General features: G+C 39.4%; 1 protein-coding gene across 2 annotated transcripts in view; it reads left to right on the top strand.

The window, feature by feature from the left end:
• LOC139456452 (serine/threonine-protein kinase NLK-like) overlaps window positions 1-24227 on the top strand; it is a 57968-nt gene that overhangs the window by 18120 nt on the left and 15621 nt on the right. For both annotated transcript variants that reach the window (XM_071238172.1, XM_071238173.1), the window contains exons 2-3: window positions 12664-12793; window positions 15487-15542. In XM_071238172.1, the coding sequence (XP_071094273.1) occupies window positions 12664-12793; window positions 15487-15542 (186 nt within the window). The remainder of the gene's footprint in view (window positions 1-12663; window positions 12794-15486; window positions 15543-24227) is intronic.

Below are 24227 nucleotides of genomic sequence, written 5' to 3' on the forward strand. Positions count from 1 at the left end.
TTTTGCAGGGATTGAAAAAAAATAGCTTGATATTATATCATACATTTGTTTGGCCTTAAATTCTTCGCCAAAGAAAAGTAACCTGACATTTGCTTAATCTTAACAAAAACTACAATTTGATGTTCATAAACATATAGCCTGGCCACAACATGAGAACCTATGAGACATATTCATAGTGTGGTGCATGTGTCTCCCATCTATTTCCAGAAACTGTTTTTCTGTGGATGTAGAGCTATGTAGTAGTAGTTGGGTATGACTCATGCAGCCAGGCACACAGGCTGGGGAGTCGATGAAGAAGACCTGAGAGGTTACTTCACTGATAGGCACAGTGATAACAGATGGCACCTACCTACCTACCCAGCTGCCAGTGGTACACACTGCATGTACCAGGAGGCCATTACCAGAGCCAACTTCCATGCATCGCAGAGTATCAAACATTTTTATTGTAAACTACATGTATGTACATCTTGCTCAAAAGATGAGGCTGTAGATAAGTAGTTGATCAGTTAGAGAAATACTTGTGTCAAAAATATTTTGGGGGTTATGCAGTGTTTGAAATGCTGATGAGCGGAAGTGTTGGTGGGCATAAAGCAGCACTCACTCACTCACTCACTCACTCACTCACTCACTCACTCACTCACTCACGATGAAAATGAATGGACATGGTTACTGAAGATGCTGAGTTTTCATTTACATGTGGCTGGTGTCCAATGCTCATACTGTAGATGGTTTGTGTTAGGGCTAGGACGAGTCCAAATTTACTACTTGGGTACCAACCACCCTATTACCCGACCCTACCCGGGTACCTACTGTAGATATCAAGAGATAGGTACAAACTGTCTGATTTGGAAAAGTTTGACTGTAGCCCTGGCAAAATGTATTTAGATATACGTGTAAAACAATCCGGTCATGCATACACTGAAGTTTACTGCATGAAGTTTTATCTTTATTCAAACATATACAAGTCAGAAGGAATGGGTGAATTGTCAGAAAGAAATGGGAACATTAGTGACTTATAGTGTAACCATAGCCAGTTTTAGATAATTTTTGTCATTAAACAATATATCACATGACTAACCATGGGTCCGGGTAGTGCTGTGGGTACCCTGGTCCTACTCAGGACCCACCCGACCCGAGTTACCCGTCCCAGCCCTAGTTTGCGTGGTCCAGCCTTGAGTGCTTTGTTGGTGGCCTATATGAGCTGTAACGTAATGATATTGAATAACTTGCACTCTAGAATTGCATAGAAACATCTCAATTGTAAATGATATTATTCTCTCAAATCATCTCTCAACATTTTATTTTGGATTCTGTTGACTGTGTTTTACCTATATCAAGATGGGCATGATGTTTTGTAATGATGGTGTAATGATTTGTAGGTCGATGATATTACCCTGTGTTTGCTGATCAATATAGCCCTCATCTTGATGTCCTTCAGTGCTGATGAACAAGTGCATGTACATTGAAAATACCATGAATGTGAAGAGCTCAGACAGAAATCTGACATTTGATAAACCGAAAATCTGACATTAGAAGTCTGTTTGCTGTGGATCTATAGTATAATGCCTGTCTCCCTGAACCAGGCTCTATGCTTCAATGGTGATTGACAAACACTCAGCCACATTTGATTAGGACAATGCTGTAACAGTGAAAGAAATCTTGACATTCGTCTGTGGAAACTTTGAAGCAGGTCCTAAGATGACTTTATACAAGGTTACACACTTCACTGACTCTGTTGTGGAGGACTCTTTGTAAAAGGGAAAGTTAAACTAAATGGAGATTATTTTGGATTCCCATAGATTTGAACACTGGGGCATCATCAACAGTCACAGTGTCTGGTCATGCACAGAGAAACAGTGATTGGGAGAGTGTCATGTTTAGATGAGGCCATTCAGTGTTTCTAAACGATCGTCTGACATGCTGGATAATCCTATGGGTTTCACCGTGATAGCGTTGGTGTAATTCTTCTAGTCCATGATGTACTGTAGTTGTACCAGGGGCCGTCATGGCCGGGTGTGTTGGTGCATGTGTGTAAGACAAGCTGGTGTTCCAGGACCCTTGCCAGACTGCTAATAGACTGTTGTGATACCATTAAATGTTGTGATTATGTCATGGGGCAGTGGGGCCTTTACAACATTGTTTGTGTCCCCCCATGATATTGCTCGCTCGCTCGCTCACTCACTCACTCACTCACTCACTCACTCACTCACTGATGTAATGTTAACATTCATCAGAACTGTAGTATGAATTGAGAGAAAATATAATAGGACTGACGTTCTCATTCCCCTGGTTAAACATGTTAATGCATTGGCTTCTCCTGATGAACATAAAGTTTGAGGCCCCCTCTAGGTGTCCCCACATATGTGGCTGGTTTGATGGACCATAGGATGTTAGTTGAATCTTACCCTGTCACTAGCCTTAGCAGCAGTCACAAGGAGCTTCAGGCATTGGTGGTAGTAGGGACTGAAATCTAAATTCCAAATAGTTCACATACATCTTCTATATGGGTATTTGGCATTGCTATAGATTATGTGGAAAGTTAGAAATATAATAGACAGGAAAGGACACTTGAATGATTGCTTCTCAGCCTAAATCTAAGCCTTGGGTCTGATTGGGTAACGAGCTTCTAGCTATTTCCAACACTATTGACTGAAAGTGAACTTATTATGTTCTCATTAGGCACCTGATTCCTATGCAAAATTGAAAAGAAAGAAAATGCCTTATGATCAATGGATGATTTTGATGTAAGTCCTATATAATAAACTAAAACAATCTGAGATGAATATAAGAGTTGAACATATTACAAAACTATTTATCGTGTTTATGTATGACAGTGGTCTGTCAATCAGTTTATTTCCATTTAGGTCAGTGTGAACAAACGGGATTGAGAACAGACTTTATGCTAAACATTAAAAATTGTGTTTCTTGCTTCATGTGCATAATACAAATACCCTACGCTCAGGATTATTTTTGGATGTGACGATTATATACTGAATGAAAGAAAGAAAATCCCCCAAAATATTCATATCACGAACTTTTGTGTGTTCAGGATACAATTAGATACTGGAATTTTATGGCTGGTGGGATGTTTTACGATAAAGATAAAATTTTGTTTTTAGATTCAGTTGCCTTATTTACCATATGTGGAACAAACAGCATCAATCTCTGTTATATACATGCAGCATTCATGCTCTTGCTAAGATGATATCTGTGGATTCTGTACGTGAGCTGGTAGATTGGCGAGTTATTTCCTATCAGCCAGTCACAGTAACAATGTGTGTTAATGTGATGAGGAAATGTGGGGTTACTCGGCCAGGTGAGAAGGTTCACCCTAGTACAACATGTACAAGATAACGTGATTATCTAGAACATGACAGTCTCTCACAGTAGGTGTTCACCTTTGCTCATCATGAGTGCTGTCTACTGCATAGTGTACAGCTAACAAACCACTGGTATTGATGAAAGTCCATAGTCTGGCTTCAGCCTCCTTAGAAGTGTATGTAGAATGTCCCCCCTACGCACAACAGACAAGAAACAAACAACCCATCACAGAAGGAGCAAACAAACATGTGTGTGCCTGGTAACATGTTTCATATGTTCCGTAAACAAGAGTATCACCAGGTTTATGCAGCCTCCTTGTGTACAGGCTCAGAGATCAGTTGGTCTGCCTCAGTCACTTGTTTATAGAGTGAACCAGCAACATGGATCTTGCTCATAATATCAATCACTGGTCTGTCTGGTCCAGAGTTGATTATTTACAGGCCACCATCAGATCACTTGAATATTGCTAAGTGAGGAAGCGAATGATGACTTCTTCAGGCAGCCAGAAACAATTATTAATTTTGATGCTTTTATCTGAAGTCCTAGTGAAGGTACATACAGTGGGAAACAGTCAGACTTGCACATTTTGCAAAGCATATACAGACCCTCCACATGTATACCATCTACTGTAGGAGTTAACATCAACACTCTATCTAACAGTGATATATCAGTTCATATCATGGGTTAACTAAACATTTCTCACCAATGGGAATAAGACTTGAATACTCCTCCAGACATAAAGGTTTTATATTCCCTACATCATGTAGATGAAAATATGATATGTACCTTCCTTGAATGCCGGTAGCTTGATTATTATGATGGGCATTTGCTGGGAACAAGATTGTTCTACCGTTAACATACGTAATCAACCTCTGCAATAGTTAGGTATGTAATTCTGGAGAATGTATTGATGTCATATCCTGTCGGAGTTGCTGTTTTATACCCTACATATCTGATGTGGAATGACTGACGTATTGCCAATATCATAACTGTTCTGGAGATAAGCATCGGCAGCATTACTCTGTATTGAGACATTTAGTTTGTGAATCATATCAATATATTTTGGAAACTATTATCATAATATGGTTTTGGACATGTTCATTTAATCTCCATGTGCTAGAATATTTTCAAAAAATTATTGCCACTTTCTTCCCACTGAGGAAACATTATTGCAAATATGGCTTGTTTGATAGGGCTTGTTAAATAGAAAAACATGAATTATAGAACAAGATAAAGATAAAAATTTCTATTGCATAAACACCCTCATTTGGGAAAGTACAAAAATTTGTGCAAACTATCAAGCGGAATACATGGAATATGCATAAATGAACCACCTCTGTCCTTTGTTGAAGAGAATATGCTAAGATGTGTCTTGTCACCGTCAGTAGTTTCAACCTTTCTCTTGTGATACCTCAAAATCCTGTAGTGGTAACCAGTTTGATAGGCTGGCATTGATATTCCAATATGATAGTATATTATTACACTGCCAGTCTGCTCATATGGATTGCAGCAATATCCATATTGTATGAAGTCATACACATAAATGTGATCTGACTAACCCTTAATTTACCCGTAGACTGGCGCTATAATATTATACTTTATACTAGCTTGCTGAAACAGCATTTCTTCCACCAAATAGTCTATGAATGATGTGATTTGCACTCATGTAACAACTTGTAAATAATTTACAAGACATGACCTGAATCGTCTTCCACTCCTGTACTGCTAAATGCGAGTTTTGCTCATCAAGGATGAGTCTTATGTGTGATGCTCTGTATGATGCTCTCCAATAAATCCCCATCAATCCTCATCCCATGTCATTGTCCTCGCTGACATTAACAGCACAAGACTGTGCCAACTAGTCCTACAGTCCAACCCATCCAGGAAGTGGCTCTGCCCTGTACATTGTCCAGACATCTTGAGTTAGGGCAACTCTTGTAGGAGTCGATGTTATGATATCCGAGTCAAGTATGTTATGTATGTGTGAATATGAATTGCTGCACGTGCATTGTGCCAATATGGTGATGTGTTACATATGAACCATGACACTTCACTGCTGGGATATGTGGCAGAGGTTGTGGCAGGCTCATCGCGGTATAAATAGCTGGTTCATTCATGTAGTGACAGGTTGTATGTAGGATTAGTTACTGTTTAATAATTACTGAGATGTTTGTAATGGCTAATCATTAGCTGACACATTGTGTCTTATTGGTTAGGATGAAACAATTACAAGTGTCTTTGGCATTGATGTGTGACGTTTCATCAGGCCTTCTTGTTTCTATTTTTGAAATGTGTGGACAGTGTTTCTGTTACCCATTCACAAACATGTGAGACAGGTTAAGGAGTTACTGGAAGCTGTTGAGTACCAGGGTATATGGTTTTCTAAACAGCAAGTGATGATATGATGTGGACAAGCAGTGTTACATTCACTTCGCTCAAGATGCTGCAAAAACTCACCTCTTTCTAAGTTCCATTTGAACCCCCTACTTTTCACAATTTCTTATAAACACCCTTCCTCGTCGGTTTGAAATATATATTTATACTCATTTAGCCATATGATAACCGAATGCACTTTTCAGTGTAACCTGCCAAGGGATATATTAATATTACCAGTGTTGTGTAGTTGTGGATAAGAAGGGCATTCATGGCTCTCCATTCATGTGGCCCTGCTTGCCATATTTTCTTATCACATTGATGGTATAGATATACAGATTCTAGATGAGCTCTATCTTACATCATACACATGTTTAGCAAAACCACCTTCCCCGAACCACTGCAGTATGGCAGACATATTTGTGGAGTCCTAAATTTAGCTAATCAATAACACATTATTTGTGGAAAAAAATCAGGGTAAATATTGAATGAAATGTCGTCAACTGAGTGTAAGACTGCCTATTCTGAAATCTTGCCTTACCAGACCCATTGTACAACATTGGTAGCTGCCATCAGTTGATAGCCCTAAGGGAAATCAAGCTACAATTTGCTAGTGGACTACCAGAGCCTTCTACAACACTAATCAGATTAATAGGGGTGTGTAGAAAGTAACATTAAGTGATTTCTGTTCTGAGGAATTGATCTTTAATTATGACGTACGGTTCATATGTTCAAGGATCATTTCAAGGCTTATATTTAACCAAGGTAGCTTTTACTAAGACAGCATGTTAATGGGATTTCTGGGACTCTAAATTTTGTTGTACAATATGTTTTTTTACTTTCATTACATTTTTAAGTTGCTATCAAAAATCTGTACTACACATCTGAATTTGTGAGCCAAGTATTGTCAGTTGAGCACGGATCATCTTGTCATGAGTTCAGATTTCTGAGTCACGGTTTGTCACCACCATTCTCACACTTAAGGTTCCACAAACTTGCATGACCTATGTTTCTCAGAGCTTTCCTTCTGAGTGAGCTGTAGAGTGGCCTAGTGGCGGAAGCATTTGCCAATAATGCTGACAGCCTGGGTTTGATTCCCCACATCAATACAATTTGTGTCCCCTTCTGTTATATTGCTTGAATAGTGTATAAAGTCATGTAAAAGTGTTTTTGCAGTGGTGTAATACATTGTATATTGTCTATTGGTGTTCAAAGTGTCATTAGAGCCAACTCACTGACAAGAGACTCAGTATGTGACAGACCACACAGGAAGTGGGTGACAGACATGTCCTTGTCAAGCCACCTCAAGCATGTAATAATACAGGGAAGTTCATCAGGAAGCAGTAATTAGACCTTGTGTTTTACCACTGCTTGACCCCTGACCTCTCCTTGACCTCTCACCTGCTGTAAAGATTCTTCAGTGATATAATGGAACACAATGCCAGTTGGAGATCCTGTATGCCCCCCTCTGCCCCAACCTGCCGGTATAATCCAGAGCATTTATTGTTTTATATAAAATATTTCTTTGACATGTCAGTCTATGTGTATACTGATAATAACAAGACAGTATTTAAAGATTCTCTACCTCTCAATTGCCCGACCCATCATCAATATTGTCAATATTCTACTGGTAATAACAAGACTATATTAAACATTTTCTGCACCTCTCGATGACATGACCTATAACAAAATAGTCAATTATCTACTGATAAATAACAGGCCGATATTTCAAGATTCTGTGTACCCCTCAATGACCTGACTTACTGTAATCCTCCATTGTTGTCAACCCTGCTGCGTGATGACACAAGACCGCAGTTGAAGATGTTGCCTTGTGTTCCCGAGGCTGATGTAAGTGTTGACAAGTCAGCGAGTGCTTTCATGCTCCGAGCTAGACATGCCGGTGTGTTAATTACTGCTACAGCCTGGTATCGCGATGTGATATGCTGGATAAATGTTTTTATAGGGAGTAATATTGTCAGCAGTTTGTCTGGAAATGAAACTAATTCTGCATGTTCTATGCATGGCATGTATTTGTTGATGTTCACAGGATATGCATGATACTGTATGAATGCATTGAAATATTTCATAATGTAAATTGATCCATTCTTGTTCTACTTATTAGAAATGAATAAAATATTACCCTATTCTGGAATGGAAATATTTTTCACTGTTTTGTGAGCGATGATACGAGTGCTGTGTGTTCTTAGGGTTTGCACAGAGTTGTCCCCCACTGTAAGCTGCCATGAACCACTGGTGCTTGGTTCAGATCCACATAGACCACGATACTTGTCATACTTACATGGGTTTCACCAAAGTGGAAAATGTTAAAGCTTGCATTACTTACAGATCTTCTTCCACTTGAGACTAACACCATGATCTAACAGAAATACTGCTAAAAGGTTTTTAGTCATTGGCCAACCTATATTAGTCACTTTATCGTGACAGATAACTCTTTAAAAACGGAGAGCCGTCATTTTGACTGGAGTGTCTACATAGTCAGTAAATCAGGGCAGAGTTCATATAGCTGGCCCATCAACCCCCTCCAAAGGGATGTTTCTTGCTTATCATCCAGATTTATTACCAAGCTGATGGTTTTGAGCCAGTCAGCCTTTCAAATTGGTTTGTTCCCAGCTGGAGGGAGAAGGTATGGCTATCTATTTAGACATGCTGAGAGGCGGCAATGAACACCAGATGTTGCCCAGACCCTTTCAGCTGGGGTGTGAGACGCTCCCCTCAACATCACCCAGTCTTCAAGACAACAGTATCTTGTAGTGTCCAATCAGTGCCCATCGATACTGCCAGGGTGTGAGACGCTCCCCTCAACAACACCCAGTCTTCAGGACAACAGTATCTTGTAGTGTCCAATCAGTGCCCATCGATACTGCCAGGGTGTGAGACGCTCCCCTCAACAACACCCAGTCTTCAGGACAACAGTATCTTGTAGTGTCCAATCAGTGCCCTTCGATACTGTCAGGTGTGAGACGCTCCCCTCAACGTCACCCAGTCTTCAGGACAACAGTATCTTGTAGTGTCCAATCAGTGCCCTTCGATACTGTCAGGGTGTGAGACGCTCCCCTCAACATCACCCAGTCTTCAGGACAACAGTATCTTGTAGTGTCCAATCAGTGCCCATCGATACTGTCAGGGTGTGAGACGCTCCCCTGAACAACACACAGTCTTCAGGACAACAGTATCTTGTAGTGTCCAATCAGTGCCCTTCGATACTGTCAGGGTGTGAGACGCTCCCCTCAACGTCACCCAGTCTTCAGGACAACAGTATCTTGTAGTGTTGAACCAGTGCCCATCGATACTGTCAGGGTGTGAGACGCTCCCCTCAACAACACCCAGTCTTCAGGACAACAGTATCTTGTAGTGTTGAACCAGTGCCCATCGATACTGTCAGGGTGTGAGACGCTCAATTAGTTCCTGGGGGCACGGGTGGCCCAGTCGTCTAAGGCGCTGCAATTCGCTGTGGAGAGTTGCATCCCTTGGTCACGCCAGAAACCTATGATTGTTGGTTCGAATCCCGGTTTGCCCCAATTATGTTTCTAGGTTTGTCAGCATCATACCCGTGCTCGTGGATTTCACCGAAGTGATTTATGTCTGAGACCTGCATCACTTCCGATATTATGCTGACACGCCATGATATAACTAGATGTGTTAAAAGCGTAGATAAACATGATAAAACACACACACACACACACACACACACACACACACACACACAGAGAGAGAGTTGCTATACATTCAGATTATTAAATTGCTTACAGGCCCTAAAAAGCCTCTACATGTTAATTGATTTCTCAAATAACTAATAGTTGAAAACCGCGACAATATTCGTTGATGATCTTATAAAATCTGTTGCCTTTCCAAAATACAGGTTAATAAAACTTGTCTACCAACCAAACCCAATTTTCATGTTATTTGAACCTTTGTGTTTTTGTCGGCCTGAACCATAAATATTTTATTACACGATCTGATGAATATTGATCCAATATGTTAGAACACATTTCATGTTTTTTTTCATTTTCTTAAACATACATGTATTATGAGAAAGTGATTGGTTTTATTTAAGAAATTTTATTATTTAAGACACTATACACTATATGATTGGATGATGACTACACAGATTTGATGCAGTAGTTCCTTTTTCTGAATGTCAAGCAACAGAATCAATATTTTATCTAACACATAAGTGTCGCATTGCTTGAGCTTTTAAAATAAGTGCACAATTTCGACCAATACAGCATGGTCCCAAAGTGATGCTGATCTAACAACATAGTTGACATTTCACACTATTGTAATCGTATATTCCACCAGGCTTGTCCATGTGTTACGACTGGTGTATATGTGACAATAGACACTGACTGTGGTATAAACCTCATAACTCCATGGCATTTGAAGCTCAGATAGGATCAGATCAAAGGCATAATTCTTTCCTTGTCCCTTTCAATAACATTGAGTCTCTGTGATCATGATAAAGAGGGCCCTTTGTCACTGAGGTCAGGACAGAGCTTGTTCAACAAGACCTTGCCTGTGAAAGACGCTTTTCAGCCAGACCTCGTCACTTTTTGAGTTGACTATGCTTCAAGGATTCTTACTGTATAGATATGAAGTTATACGTTGGAGTGTGCTATTAACAAATATTATGTTCTAGAAATCTATAGCCATACACACTAGCCAGGGCGATGGTTCAGTAACAGGTCACATTAGTCAAGTCATAGCTCTCTCGCCCACACACCCAGAGAGGGGTGTTTGGGGCAGGGTGTGCACCTCTTTTCCATTTTTATACATAAACACTTTTGCTTCAGTCTGATTCATGGGTGACCTCATGTGCTAAATGTTAACATGCAACAAACACTTGTGGATATTTTCAACAAAAGTAGGTCGACTACCCAACGAAAATAACTCACAATGCATTCATCATAGTTGTGTACTACTCAACAATTGGTAAGACCAAAATAGTCAAAAGGTTGGTCTTTTGTAAATGTTGAGTGGTATGTGTTAACATGTGATCCCAAACGTACACCCCTCCTGTTCCCAGGAGCTTAGTGATGCTTGCCTCCCACATCAGAGGCTGTATATATGCATGAAGTGACCAATGGCAGTTAAGTCTTGTCGGTTTGCTCCATTATCTCCATGTAGGTGATCTCTTACGTAACGGAATCAGTATTTGCACTACGATCTTGCGGCGACACGGTGATCCATTTGTCTGAGGCGCCAGAAATGGGTGTGCAGAGTTGTGTCCCTTAGGCATGCCAGAAACCAGAATGCCGGATTAGCTCAGATTATGTCTCGAGGTTTATCGCACCATCCTTGTGGTCAAGTGACTTCCGGCTTTCCTCCCACATCAAGATGACAAACAGCAATATATATATATACTGTTCAAAGTGGCATTAAACCGTATTCACTCACTTACATTTCTGTATATTAGATGTTACTGGGTGTGTATTACTCAAAGGTCTGTTAAGGAATATCCTGCCGTCTGTTCCCGTACCTTTAACAGAATGGTTTCAATCAAGTAACACTAATATTTCTCGTTCACTCAGCTAATAATGACCTAAGCATGACTGAAATACTATTGATATTGTTATTAACCCAAATCACTCACTCACTCTGGATATTTCTTTGTCCTCATTATTTTTACTGAATTAGGTTTCCCTGGAAGTATCTGTTAACATGATTAACTATTGAGAACTTTTTGGCCTAATTGTATGTCAATTGTATTGTTGAAACTAGACTTTTGACATGATTTTCAATTGATTTCATTGTTTTTCACGGGGCAAACTTGATTAGGTGGAAAGGAAGAAACTTGGCTTGTGCTGGATAGAGTGTTGGGGTCATTGGACTTTGATAATCAGCTGAACATGACCAAGAAACCAGTTTTATTAGTGTGACCTCTTCTTCTGACAAAGGTGGTCAGGGTGTGCGAACTGTGAACTTGTCACCTGGGGTGGCTAACCTCGGGTTGTTTGTGTCTTTAGTTGATAGTTTTATGCTTGTGTGACCACTCAATAACAATATCCCTGATTTCCTGCTGCAGTAGCAGCCAAGCCCGTTCCTAGAAGGGCCATTCAGTTGATGACATTTGTCATGCAGGGTATGGACAAGTGTCGATGTCAGCAGTTTTATGTTGATATGTGATCTCGTTTACTGCAGTTTGTCTTGGAGTAATGTTTAATAATACTTTTATGTAAATTAGTGATGTGTGAAATACCATTGAATAAATTCACCATTTCCAAGTATTTCTGATAAAATTAATTTTAACTTTGAAATGCTTGAATAGTGTAACAATAGAATATTCATTTTTTTAAGTATATGTCAATATTTGGAATGGTGTTGAATTTTTCAAGACTTGTGAATACCACATAAAAGACACCCTTAATGAATAAAGTGTTAAAGATAATCTTCAGTTTGATCTCTTACACATAATGTTTTCCTAATCAGAAAATCAACAAATGGCAATGAATAACAAAAAGGCACTTTCAAATTCCCCATCATCACAAGAGGAGGCAAATATACATCTTCAGTGATGTACAAGTATTCTGTCCTGTAGAGTTGTGTCATGTGGTGTAGAACTTGCTGATCTGGGCACAGTTCCACAAATTGATCTTAGCGCTAAGATAATAAAAACTCCCATACTGTCCCATCGATGTACGACAGTTGCAGCACCAAGATCGCTTTGGGGCCTAGGTGTATAAGTTAATGATCAATAGTCCTGCAACAATACATCTTGTTACAGTTTGATACATATCTGGTTAGTAAGATGGCGATATTACACATGTAGCTTCAGTCAGTCCTTTTCTCAGGATATATTATAAGATGGCCTTGTTTGTACGTGTCAGTATTGATACATAGTCCCGCTTCATTTACATTAAACCAATGTACCGTTACAACCATACCTGTAGCACTTCTTCTGTGTAGTTAGTTGTATGACTGTTATCACTTGTGTGTTTTTTGTGTTTTCAGGGCTGTGACAGACCCTCGTGACGGCAAACGGGTGGCGCTCAAGAAGATGCCTAATGTCTTCCAAAACCTCATCTCCTGTAAACGGGTGTACCGAGAACTTCGGATGCTCTGCCACTTCAGGCATGATAATGTAAGTCACACAACTTCTTCCAGTTTAAAAAAATGTCATCAATTGTATCACTCCTTGAGGGAAAGGTGACCTCATAATAGGAGAAGCATTTTTTTTGTCATCATTAAACCAGATGGTGATTCCCTTTCATACTCCTCAGTTGGTGCCAGAGTTGGTGCCAGAGTTGTATCCCCAGTAGGTTCCAGAGTTGGTTGGTTCTTGCTCCTATGCTTGTCGTACTAGGCAACTTAACAGAACGGGTGATCAGGCTCAGTGACTTGGTGACATCATACCCAGACAACATGAAATGTTTATCATATTATTAATAGAAAAAATCAACACTCAAGCCAGCACCATACTCCTCCTCACTCACTCTTTCCATCTTGATTTGAGAGATGGCTTGAACTAAGTTCTGGTAGGTACGGACCAGGGAACCATACAAGCAATAGTAAATGCTGAACCAGCAGGCCCACAGCTAAATCTGTCCATTGATGTCCCTCTGTCCACGTTGCTACTGTTGGGAAAAATATTCAAGCTGAAGTCATCACAGTTTTAGGACTTTAATCAGAATGTGCAGGGTCCTTACTGCTTGAATGTACGTGTTGGCCATCAACTGTGGGTATTGTTGGGGGTTTCTAGACAAAGGGCGTGCAATCAATTGGATTTCCTTTAAAAGTGCCCAAATTTCAAGTAAAGGTTTACCAATAAAAGATGAGTGAATTAAGGCAACAAAATAAGTTCCAAGTAGCTGGCTTTACAATAAATTGGTTTCAAGTGTATTTTGGGGGTTGTAGGCATGAGGTTAAAGTGTTGCTTTGTCATGGCAAAGATCTGGGTTTGATATTTCCCCATACAGGTACTCCGTATGAACCAGTTCTTGGTGTACCCTGCTGTGAAATGGTTGGAATAAAACAAACCACTTGCACACAAGTGGCATTTGATTTGAAATTGGAATAACCCAAATGCAGACAACTAAGACAGATCATAATATTTTCCTTGACATTTGTCTGTATGAACCACTTTAATGGGTGTAAAAACCTGTGTTTATGCAATTTTTTGTGGAACCTGGTGACCTCCCCTTCTTTGTAGTCCCTCCAGGGCAGTGGACAGGGACTCCAGGGACAGACCACATGACAATGTATTGGCCTTGGGTTGAGGAAATGTTTGTACAATGGGCCTGTCTTCTATGGACATAAGCAATGTGTCACACTTGTGGTCATCTGGTCAGTATGATGGGTTGCCATTGGGAACAAGCACTTCAGTTTCAGTGTATGTGCAGACAAGCAGCTGTAATGTAAAATAAATTTAAATGAATTCCAGTTTGAGAATATGTATTTGTGATAAAGTGAGATATCCTGTCAGCATCCCTCAGAAACTTATATTTGGATGATTTCATTATTTTCCTGCTGGCCAACATTGTTTAAGAAAAACATGTTAAAACAAGGATAAAGCTCTAAAAAATGTCTAGGGTTATCTCAATACATGTTTGCCTGTAAGAGTAGTGGATAAGATCAATGTTTCCAATTGCCTGAAATGTTTATCTTTATAAATTATTTTTTTATTGACATGAACAATTACAATTTTTGTAAAATATCAGAATTAATTAAAATAGTTCTTCATTATAATTTCAGCTAGACAAATCAGAGTAAGATATTCTAAAATTATGAACATAGAATTACAGAGGTCAAGTTATGCTAAAAATAGCTCCATTGAAGGAAAACTAATATTGAGCTCAGATCGGGAATGAAAATAGTTTTCTGTGGTTTAACCAGTTGACACGGTTATGAAATCCGGAACAATGTTCTGAAATGTGTCCCGTGTACAATAAGTGCTTAGTCAGCATGTCTATTTTGTTTAAACTGCGACAATTGTGGGAGTAGGCCCCAGGTCAAGTGATAAGATCTCTACCCCCTCTCTGGCAACTGTAGGGGAAGAATGCCTCACGCCTTAGCAGTGGAAGTGACTGTTTACTTTGAGGCTTATGTTTCAACACAGAGCAGGATTCCACCTGGCCGGAAGATTAGCCCATAGATATAGTCCCAGAAGAAGTAAATTATCTATAGTAGAATGCCCTTTCACCTTAAAACTCGTGGGATCCAAAGGAACAAATGTAATTTCATTGCTGATAAATGTATTCATCACACACCTAAACACTTTCTTTCATTTCCCATGAATATGGTCAGTACTCTTCTCAGAAGACCGTATCTGTAGATTGTCTGATGCAGTGTTGGGATTGAGACTGGAACTAATCAGTGACTTCCCTATAATGACCAAGGATGTTATGGATATTAAGTTTGGTAATCAAAGCTGTTAGACCCAAAACATGAAAAACAAATATGCTTACTGAGCAAAAAAAAGGTGGGGATCATGAATACTTTGGAGGATATTTTTATGAAATTGTGTGCTCAGTCTTCGCTACAAAAAATATCTTCAATAAATATTCATGACCCCTAAATGTATGTGTTCTGTATGTATCCTCTGTCCCTCCAATGTTCCATGATTCCGTCTATATGATAGCAGCCTGAATAGGATCAAGTCTGGTGCAGACAAACCAGTGATTGATGTTAGGAGCAACCCCCGTCCTGTAAAACAACCTCAGTTTACTGGGGACTAATCCAACTGAGAACCCCCACAAGATGAACGTTAAGATGTTTGTAACGGATGTAATGAGACTTGACTGTATTGCAAGTAACATGGACTATTTTTTGTTGCAGGTCCTATCATCATTAGATATACTTCAGCCACCCCACATAGACTTCTTCCAAGAAATGTATCCTTTGTATGGTGATGATTACCGCTGACATGTTCGGGACATACATTATTTTTTAGGAATATTTTCCATGAAATATGGTAGATATGTTGGATTTGAATTGACATGAACTATTTATGTTTCTCACATTACTGGCATATCATGCAACATTCGTTATTGTAAATGTGCATTTTAAGCTTCCTTTTGAGTATAATATTTCTCGTTTCTGGAGGAAACATTCAGCAATGTCAGTGTACAAGCATTTGTTACCAGTCAACCCAAAATAAGAAATGTAACATGTTACTGCTACAAATAAGCCCCCAAAATGTGATCTATTTTGTAACAGAATAGTGCTTATTTGTCAGGTCCTGTGAATATTTGTGACTGACGGTATGCTACCTGTATTTTCACCTGCCCTACCCAGTCTAAACATTTAGAGCAGGAATAGGTTTGGAGGTTGGTTGAATGTCAGCCTGCTGTGTTGGTGGTGCACATGTATATGTCAGGGTGGAGGCGCATGTGCGTTCTGTTGGGAATATCATATGCTTTAAACTTCAGCTTCAAATAGCAACTTAGGTGTTGGACATTTAGGCCTTTCATTCTTATATAATATACAAATCTTTGGCCTCCAAAATGGAGATGCCTTAAAAGTATTATTTTTTCATTCTGTATTATATTGAGTGTATTGTTAGTTTATGGTTTGACAAAAGTTTCAGCAGATGTTGTCTTTGTTTACACCCAGACATATTTGCAGGGGAAGTCAAGGAGAACATCAAAGGTGTGTTGATCCGGTATCATCATTTGCAGACTCACAAGGAGTTTGAGGAGTCATCAGATGTGATTGCTCCTCTGACAGCTGGGAATAATATTACTTACATATTCTTAGTGTAATACCTAGCTGTGAAAGAAAAAGAAAAAGTGATTTCATATTTTGGTGGTCTTGTAAAGCAACTAGTGAAAACTCTGTCTTTTCCTTCAGTTCTGTTCAAGTGGGAGGTCAACGGTTGTCTGTTTAATATGTGTTGGTAGGTCAACGGGTTGTCTGTTGTAGTGTGGGTAGGTCGATGGTTGTCTGTTGTAGTGTGGGTAGGTCGATGGTTGTCTGTTTCTGTGTGGGTAGGTTGACGGTTGTCTGTTTCTGCATGGGTAGGTCGACGGTTGTCTGTTTCTGTGTGGGTAGGTCGACGGTTGTCTGTTTCTGTGTGGGTAGGTCGACGGTTGTCTGTTTCTGTGTGGGTAGGTCGACGGTTGTCTGTTTCTGTGTGGGTAGGTTGACGGTTGTCTGTTTCTGTGTGGGTAGGTTGACGGTTGTCTGTTTCTGTGTGGGTAGGTTGAAGGCTGTCTGTTTCTGTGTGGGTAGGTTGACGGTTGTCTGTTTCTGTGTGGGTAGGTCGACGGTTGTCTGTTTCTGTGTGGGTAGGTTGAAGGCTGTCTGTTTCTTTGTGGGTAGGTTGAAGGCTGTCTGTTTCTGTGTGGGTAGGTTGAAGGCTGTCTGTTTCTTTGTGGGTAGGTTGAAGGCTGTCTGTTTCTGTGTGGGTAGGTTGAAGGCTGTCTGTTTCTGTGTGGGTAGGTCGATGGCTGTCTGTTTCTGTGTGGGTAGGTTGAAGGCTGTCTGTTTCTGTGTGGGTAGGTCGACGGTTGTCTGTTTCTGTGTGGGTAGGTTGAAGGTTGTCTGTTTCTGCATGGGTAGGTCGAAGGCTGTCTGTTTCTGTGTGGGTAGGTCGACGGTTGTCTGTTTCTGTGTGGGTAGGTCGAAGGCTGTCTGTTTCTGTGTGGGTAGGTCGACGGTTGTCTGTTTCTGTGTGGGTAGGTTGAAGGCTGTCTGTTTCTGTGTGGGTAGGTTGAAGGCTGTCTGTTTCTGTGTGAGTAGGTTGAAGGCTGTCTGTTTCTGTGTGGGTAGGTTGAAGGCTGTATGGTTGTGGCTGGTTATCCCTATCCTCAATGAGTAGGCCCTACTGAGGAGTCAGTGAAATATTTACTATGACTTATTAGCTGGAAATGAAGTTGTTGCTGAATATGATCTCACCAGTGATTCAAGTGTGTGAAGCAGGTATTCTGTTTGAATCTGTCCATGTTAAACGTCATGCAGCTTCAGGGGTATAGCTGGAGTTTTAACAGATGTCAGATGTAAACAAGGATTTTTAGAGTAATGTGAAGCCCAAGAACTACATATCACCCCTCGTCTGTAGCGTAATTGAAAATGTGGAAACAACCAAGATATTAATTTGCTTTTTGGGAAAAAACATGACAAGACCTAAAATTGTAACAGTAATACCAGCTTAAGTCCAATCCTGCCCCTCTCATCAGCACTTCCTTCTCCCCAATACTTGAGCATGGAATATTATAGATGAAATCATGTGTGAACTTGTTCCATGTTGCTTTAATAACTGAATATAAGGAGATCTATCCAAAGCACTTCCTATAACAGTAAGGAATGACGTTTATTGCAACCGTACCTGGATGTATTTTTAGTAGGACCCGCGTCATTGGTACTCAGCCTGTCTATACCACTTTTGTAGCAGAAAAAAATCAATCTCGCCGACTGAAAATATATCAGGTAGAGAGTTACCATATTGGCAGGTTCTTGAATTGCTGTTGTACTAATATATAACCATTCTAGGAGTGGGTAAAACTGACCAATCAAATCTCTCTATTACTTGGACATAAGTATGCATGGTGAGGATGTTTTTTTTTGGTTAGATTTGTAATTCCTAAGTTAATGAAACTAGATATGGAGTAGAAGCGCTACAGAAGAGTAGTTGAATTGAAATGTTAGATGATTGTTACAATAAGAATGAACCACAGTTGTGTATTATTTTTAGATTACTGAGTTCAGCTGTTACTTAGAAACTAGGCGTCAATATTGTTAAAATAGAATGTCTATAACGGTATACCATTAGGTTTCCAACTGTACAATGTCAGGGCTATTTTTAGTATTTCAAACTAAGTGGACACGGAAAGTAAAATATTTTATTCAACTCTTTTTTAAAGTGTTTTGTTCTTTAATTCAGGAGTGTGTTAACATTGGGTTTTTTCAAATTGCATGTTATGCAGTAGTGTTAGACGTAGCTTTCAAGACTCTTGCCATTGATTGGTCCTGCTAACTGTGAAACAGAAGTGATCTCTACAAAGCCATAACATAAGTTATAGCTGTATAGAACTAGGAATTTTTAATTCCAATTTTGGACTTTCTAGTGACATTTGTTGCAGATGTTGTGGTGAATATGAGCCTCTATGTGGGCCCAGATACACCCCTGACTGTAATAGCTTATTTAGCTACGTTTTCCCTGTCTTGTAGGGGTGAATAGGGGCCTCTGTGTGGGCCCAGATACATTCCTGACTGTAATTGCTTATTCAGTTACATTTTCCCTGTCTTGTAGGGGTGAAAAGGGGCCTCTGTGTGGGCCCAGATACACCATGGACTGTAATAGCTTATTCAGTTACATTTTCCCTGTCTTGTAGGGGTGAATAGGGGCCTCTGTGTGGGCCCAGATACATTCCTGACTGTAATAGCTTATTCAGTTACATTTTCCCTGTCCTGTAGGGGTGAATAGGGGCCTCTGTGTGGGCCCAGATACACCATGGACTGTAATTGCTTATTCAGTTACATTTTCCCTGTCTTGTAGGGGTGAATAGGGGCCTCTGTGTGGGCCCAGATACACCATGGACTGTAATTGCTTATTCAGTTACATTTTCCCTGTCTTGTAGGGGTGAATAGGGGCCTCTGTGTGGGCCCAGATACATTCCTGACTGTAATTGCTTATTCAGTTACGTTTTCCCTGTCCTGTAGGGGTGAATAGGGGCCTCTGTGTTGGCCCAGATACACAATGGACTGTAATTGCTTATTCAGCTACGTTTTCCCTGTCCTGTAGGGGTGAATAGGGGCCTCTGTGTTGGCCCAGACACATTCCTGACTGTAATAGCTTATTCAGCTACGTTTTCCCTGTCTTGGCCCACTCAGTACACCCTGGTCAGTTTGTGTGGACGTTCTCGCCACAGATTCTATATAATGAAGAGGAGGGACAAGGTGTGAAATTCCCACACAGGCGTTTTTTGCAAACAGTTTTTGTCACCTTATGCAATCTACCATATTTTCTGTAATTTTGGACGTTCTTTCAAGACGTGTAGGTGCACTAGGCTTCCTGGTTTGATTTGAACAACCTTGGGACGATCGGTTCATGTGTGCACAACAAACTGCCCATATTTGTATCTGTCTCCTCACTGTTTGATTGACCTGTCACCAGAGGTCACTGCCAGCGCTGACTGATTGACAGCTTGTCGCAGGCAGGCCAGGATGCGTGTATGCTACACCTGAATTAATTACTTGAATGGATTATCCCCAGTTGTGATGAGACAGGTACACAATGCACCTTGCCATATTCCACAGGGTGAGAGGGAGTTGAGTTGTCCCAGTTCTGATTGGTCCATATTCAAGTACACAATGCACCTAGCCATGTTCCTGATGTCTGAGGTTTGATTGGTTGATATTGAAAAATATACTTGGGTATGTCGTGTGAAATAGATTTATGGATAGATGAGTAGAGGAAGAAAAAAATAATTATGCAAATATTTGGGATGGGTTGTGTACAAGTGTTACTGTCAATACTTTCGGCTTTTTTGTTTTGTTTTTGTACTTATTTTTTTTATTAATGTTCAAACCGAGACTGACATTGACTGATAATGCATTGGCCCAGTAGTCTAAGAGGTCGTGTATGCACTCTTGAGACTATACCAGTTTAGTTTTCAGTAAAATGTTGTTTTTGTCATTTTGGTATTTTCTCGTGCATTAAGCTGACACCCCCAGATATACCCATTTCACTCACACACTCACATCACCCACACACTCACTCACGCACCAACTCACAGGATCAGTTAAAGCAAATCATTTACTCCCAATAGTGTCACAGAATATAGAGTTAAGGTAGGAAATTACTATGGGTTTTAAGGGTAGAACTGTGTTACTGCTGTATTTGAAGGCTCAACTATTTCAGTACTACTAAATACAATTTCTTTGAACACGAGTTATTTTGTGCCATGACTCAATCTAGGGGAGGGTATCTACTTATTTTGACTGGTGGTTTATGTGGCACATTAAACAGACTTGGGGAGAACAGACTTGTGCTTCCAGATGTTCTGAGGACGATCGAACCACTGGCGGTGTCTACTGTTGGCGAGGCAAATTGTTGTCGGTTTGTTAGAAGAGAATTTGTATGAATAGCACAGGTATCCAGAGAAAGCTGACCTTTTGAACTAATCAAATCAACAAAGGTGACCAGTGTATACTCTTTCTCTATTGGATTATACAAAACCTATAGACTGTTTACGAGAGAATGAACAGTGGATCTCGAAATACCTTTGTCTACATTGTAGGTGTGAGATTGTGACAAAGGAAGTCCTTCTCTTCTAAATACAGAATTAATTTGTTCCACAGCCGTTTGAGATGAATAGGACTCAAGTCTGTAAACCTGTGGTCAATATTGACTGACCAAAATAACCAGTAGATGCCAATGACCTATAACTGTCACAATGACCAATCAGAACTTTTGTTGCTTCACAGCTGTCCAATCAGAGACAGTGTTATAAAAATGGTTGCAGTGGTAACTCACCATCAATAGCTTGGCTGTTTGCCATGTCTATGATTTGTGGGTCAAGTGCTGACCCAATTGGATCTTATTAGCATGTTTTTTCTCACCTATTTAGTCAAAGAAAATGTTGGTCGTTAGTTGAAGATTCAGGCCACTTTGTTAGCAAAAATAGACCATGCCAGCCAGATCTTCCTCCTCAGATCTTGATAGGCAACTTGGCACCAACGGAAAGATTTCAGGTGTTTTTTGCAGTTGATCTAATTTCCAAGTTGTATAGGAATATATCATCTAGATTTGTTTTTAAGATTTATATCAAAACCTGCTTTGGATGCATTTTCAGTCATATACAACTGGGTACTGTGAATTTGCTGTGATCATTTGCGATCCTTCCCCCACCACCCTGTTTCGAAGAAATGGAATCTGTTATTAATAATTGTGGTTCCGTTCTAACATATCCATATGACTATTACGCTAGTTTTAGATCATTACATGTGAGATGTTTTGAAAAAGTAAGAACTTTGTTATAATGCTCCTGTCTACTTAAAGTTTAGTTCTAACTTGCGATATTTCCTGAGTTCAAACAAATAAAGCCCTTCTACAATTATTCTGCTTTAAATGTAGCTGGTTATTCCACCTGCATAATACATATTTTCTATGTACAGGTAGGTACCTATTTCTTGCTGCCACACCACATTATTGTGACTGACAAGCTGTTTGTGGAAAGAATATTGTGACCCACTTACACAAGCCCTGTCTTCATACAAATGTCAAAGCAGTCATTTTTGAATCTGGGTCTTTGTTTCTGAAACAGCTGTGACTTCTGTTCACACCCATTTACAACAATGGGTTGGTCCACTTCACAGTAGGGATTGTGCCATATGGCAGAATCAGGGAGACAATTGAATTTCAATTCTAGCCCAAGGTGTGTGACTGGGGGTATTAGTGTTATTACTAGAGTTACTAGATTTACTAGATTTACTGGTTGTGCAGATAGGAACAGCTGTGACTGGGATGTGGCATGCTGTATATACTCGCAGCTGAATAGTCTAGTTTTTGATGAAACCATGAATTCAACTGACATATATTCAACTGTGCGCGCCAGCACGCACGCACACGCACACACACACGTATGTGTGTGTGTGTATATATATATATATAAGTGTGTGTGTGTGTGTGTGTGTGTGTATCATTTTCATCACAGATTACATGTAGACATTTTATTACTGTTTCATAAATTACAACAGATCGGATAATATTTTGGTCAATAATTTTAAAAGAACATTGTCTTCAAAGTACATGAAAATAATATGTTTATTTGCTTCATGAAAAGCTAACAAGTTATGTAATCAGATATTTTTATTTTTAAGACTATTTTCTTACTGTTTCTTAGATCTCATCAGATTTGATAAAATAAGAAATTTTAAGGAATTATCTTCAAGATGTAAAGAAACATGTACTTATTCTATCAAGAGATACAATATAAGTTGAAAAAAGAAAGTTGTATGTTTAATTAAGACAACATATTTTTTTCTGGATGTGCCCTGATACAAGCAACCTAACACAATGAGAAAGACATGTAGGAATGGCTTGGCTTTGTTAGACCAGTCAACCAGGGTCTTTGTTGACATAGCTAGCAGTTCACTCCGATCAGCTGGAAGGAAGGAGACTGGAGCCAGGCTTCATTCCAAATTTAATTAACTCTGTGACTATATATTATTTCATTGAAACCATTTTCTTTAACCATGTGGATGTTTGGTTGTTTTTAAATGTTATTATACATTTATTATTATTTTTGAAAAGTATTTAGGGAACGGTACGTGGATTCCATATGATATGAGATTGTGAGGCAGAGCAAGTCTAAGTGTGAGGCTGGTGTTGGCTCCTGGGATGTTTTGTCCCGGAGAAGGCTATAAATATCGGTGACATCATGTGTCGGTGAGGGACTGTTTAGGCAAATATTAACAATGAGAGGCTCAGCTCTGTGCAGATACTCTCTACACTTGGTAAACACTGAAAAAGGCAGTGGTATATTTTTGTTCGAAGACACTACAAAGTGTTTTTCTTATTAATATTCTCATTTGTATCTTCAAATCAATTATTTCGGATGTCCACTTGTCCTAATGTAAACTACTGATATGATCCTAAAGATATTTCAAAATAAGATTACTGTTTGAGAAGTTGGTTCCTTTGCATCTTACACCTGAGACATGTTGTGCTGAGTAACATTACTCTTTCAACAATACATTGATAGTGTAAATATTGTACATCACTGAGGCATTTGGAATGAATTAACAACAATAGAAAAACATACAAAAAACAGCACATTTTGATATTTCTCACAAGATGAGTTGATTTAAAAACATTGAAATAAAAATACCCTGAACTACAAAACATTGTAGCTTCTAAATGGCTTTTGTTTAAGTTAGTGTTTTACACAAAATAATTTGATAAAGTTTACTTTATTTCAAACCATTTTAAGCATGTTCATAAATGTTTAGAACATGGAAGGTAGTTTTTCTCGGAGGAAAATGTTAAGTTGGATTGTCCAGCTTTTGAAACCTTTCATGGCTGTTAGTCATGTTTTTGTTTCCTTACTGAGACTGTGGAGTGAACTATGAGCTGTATACCATGACCAGACTGTGTTAACAAAGGAAGTCAAGTCCATTGCAGTACAAAGACCTTCTCAGGTCAATAGTGTGTAACCATTGTAAGTTGTCGGCCAATAGCATTTCCCTTCATGCTTTACCACAGATCAGGGAAGTAAAGTAATATCTTCCTGACAACAATCCATTTGCTTTTTATTGACTTCTTTTGAGAAATGTATTTGTTGTGGATAACAATAGTCATTCTGGGTAGACATTTGAGGTCAACTTCGTTATGTACACCGAGAAACGTGCAAGGACTTGCAATCATGGTTTTGTTTGAGTGTTGCCTGGCAACAAGAATATTGACACACTGATTGGTGTAATGGGTCTTTTATGATTCATTCAAAACCAACATAATTATGGGATTTGTGAAAGGTGATTTGTTTACAGTGCACATATCTTGTTAAAAAAATATCAATTTTAAAAAAGTTTTTGATGGCTATTTACAGTGATTTAATAAAAAAAAGTAATGGCTA

The sequence above is a fragment of the Haliotis cracherodii genome, unplaced genomic scaffold (assembly GCF_022045235.1).
Source record: "Haliotis cracherodii isolate W230 unplaced genomic scaffold, xgHalCrac1.p SCAF_11, whole genome shotgun sequence".
In the NCBI taxonomy this organism is placed as follows: domain Eukaryota; kingdom Metazoa; phylum Mollusca; class Gastropoda; order Lepetellida; family Haliotidae; genus Haliotis; species Haliotis cracherodii.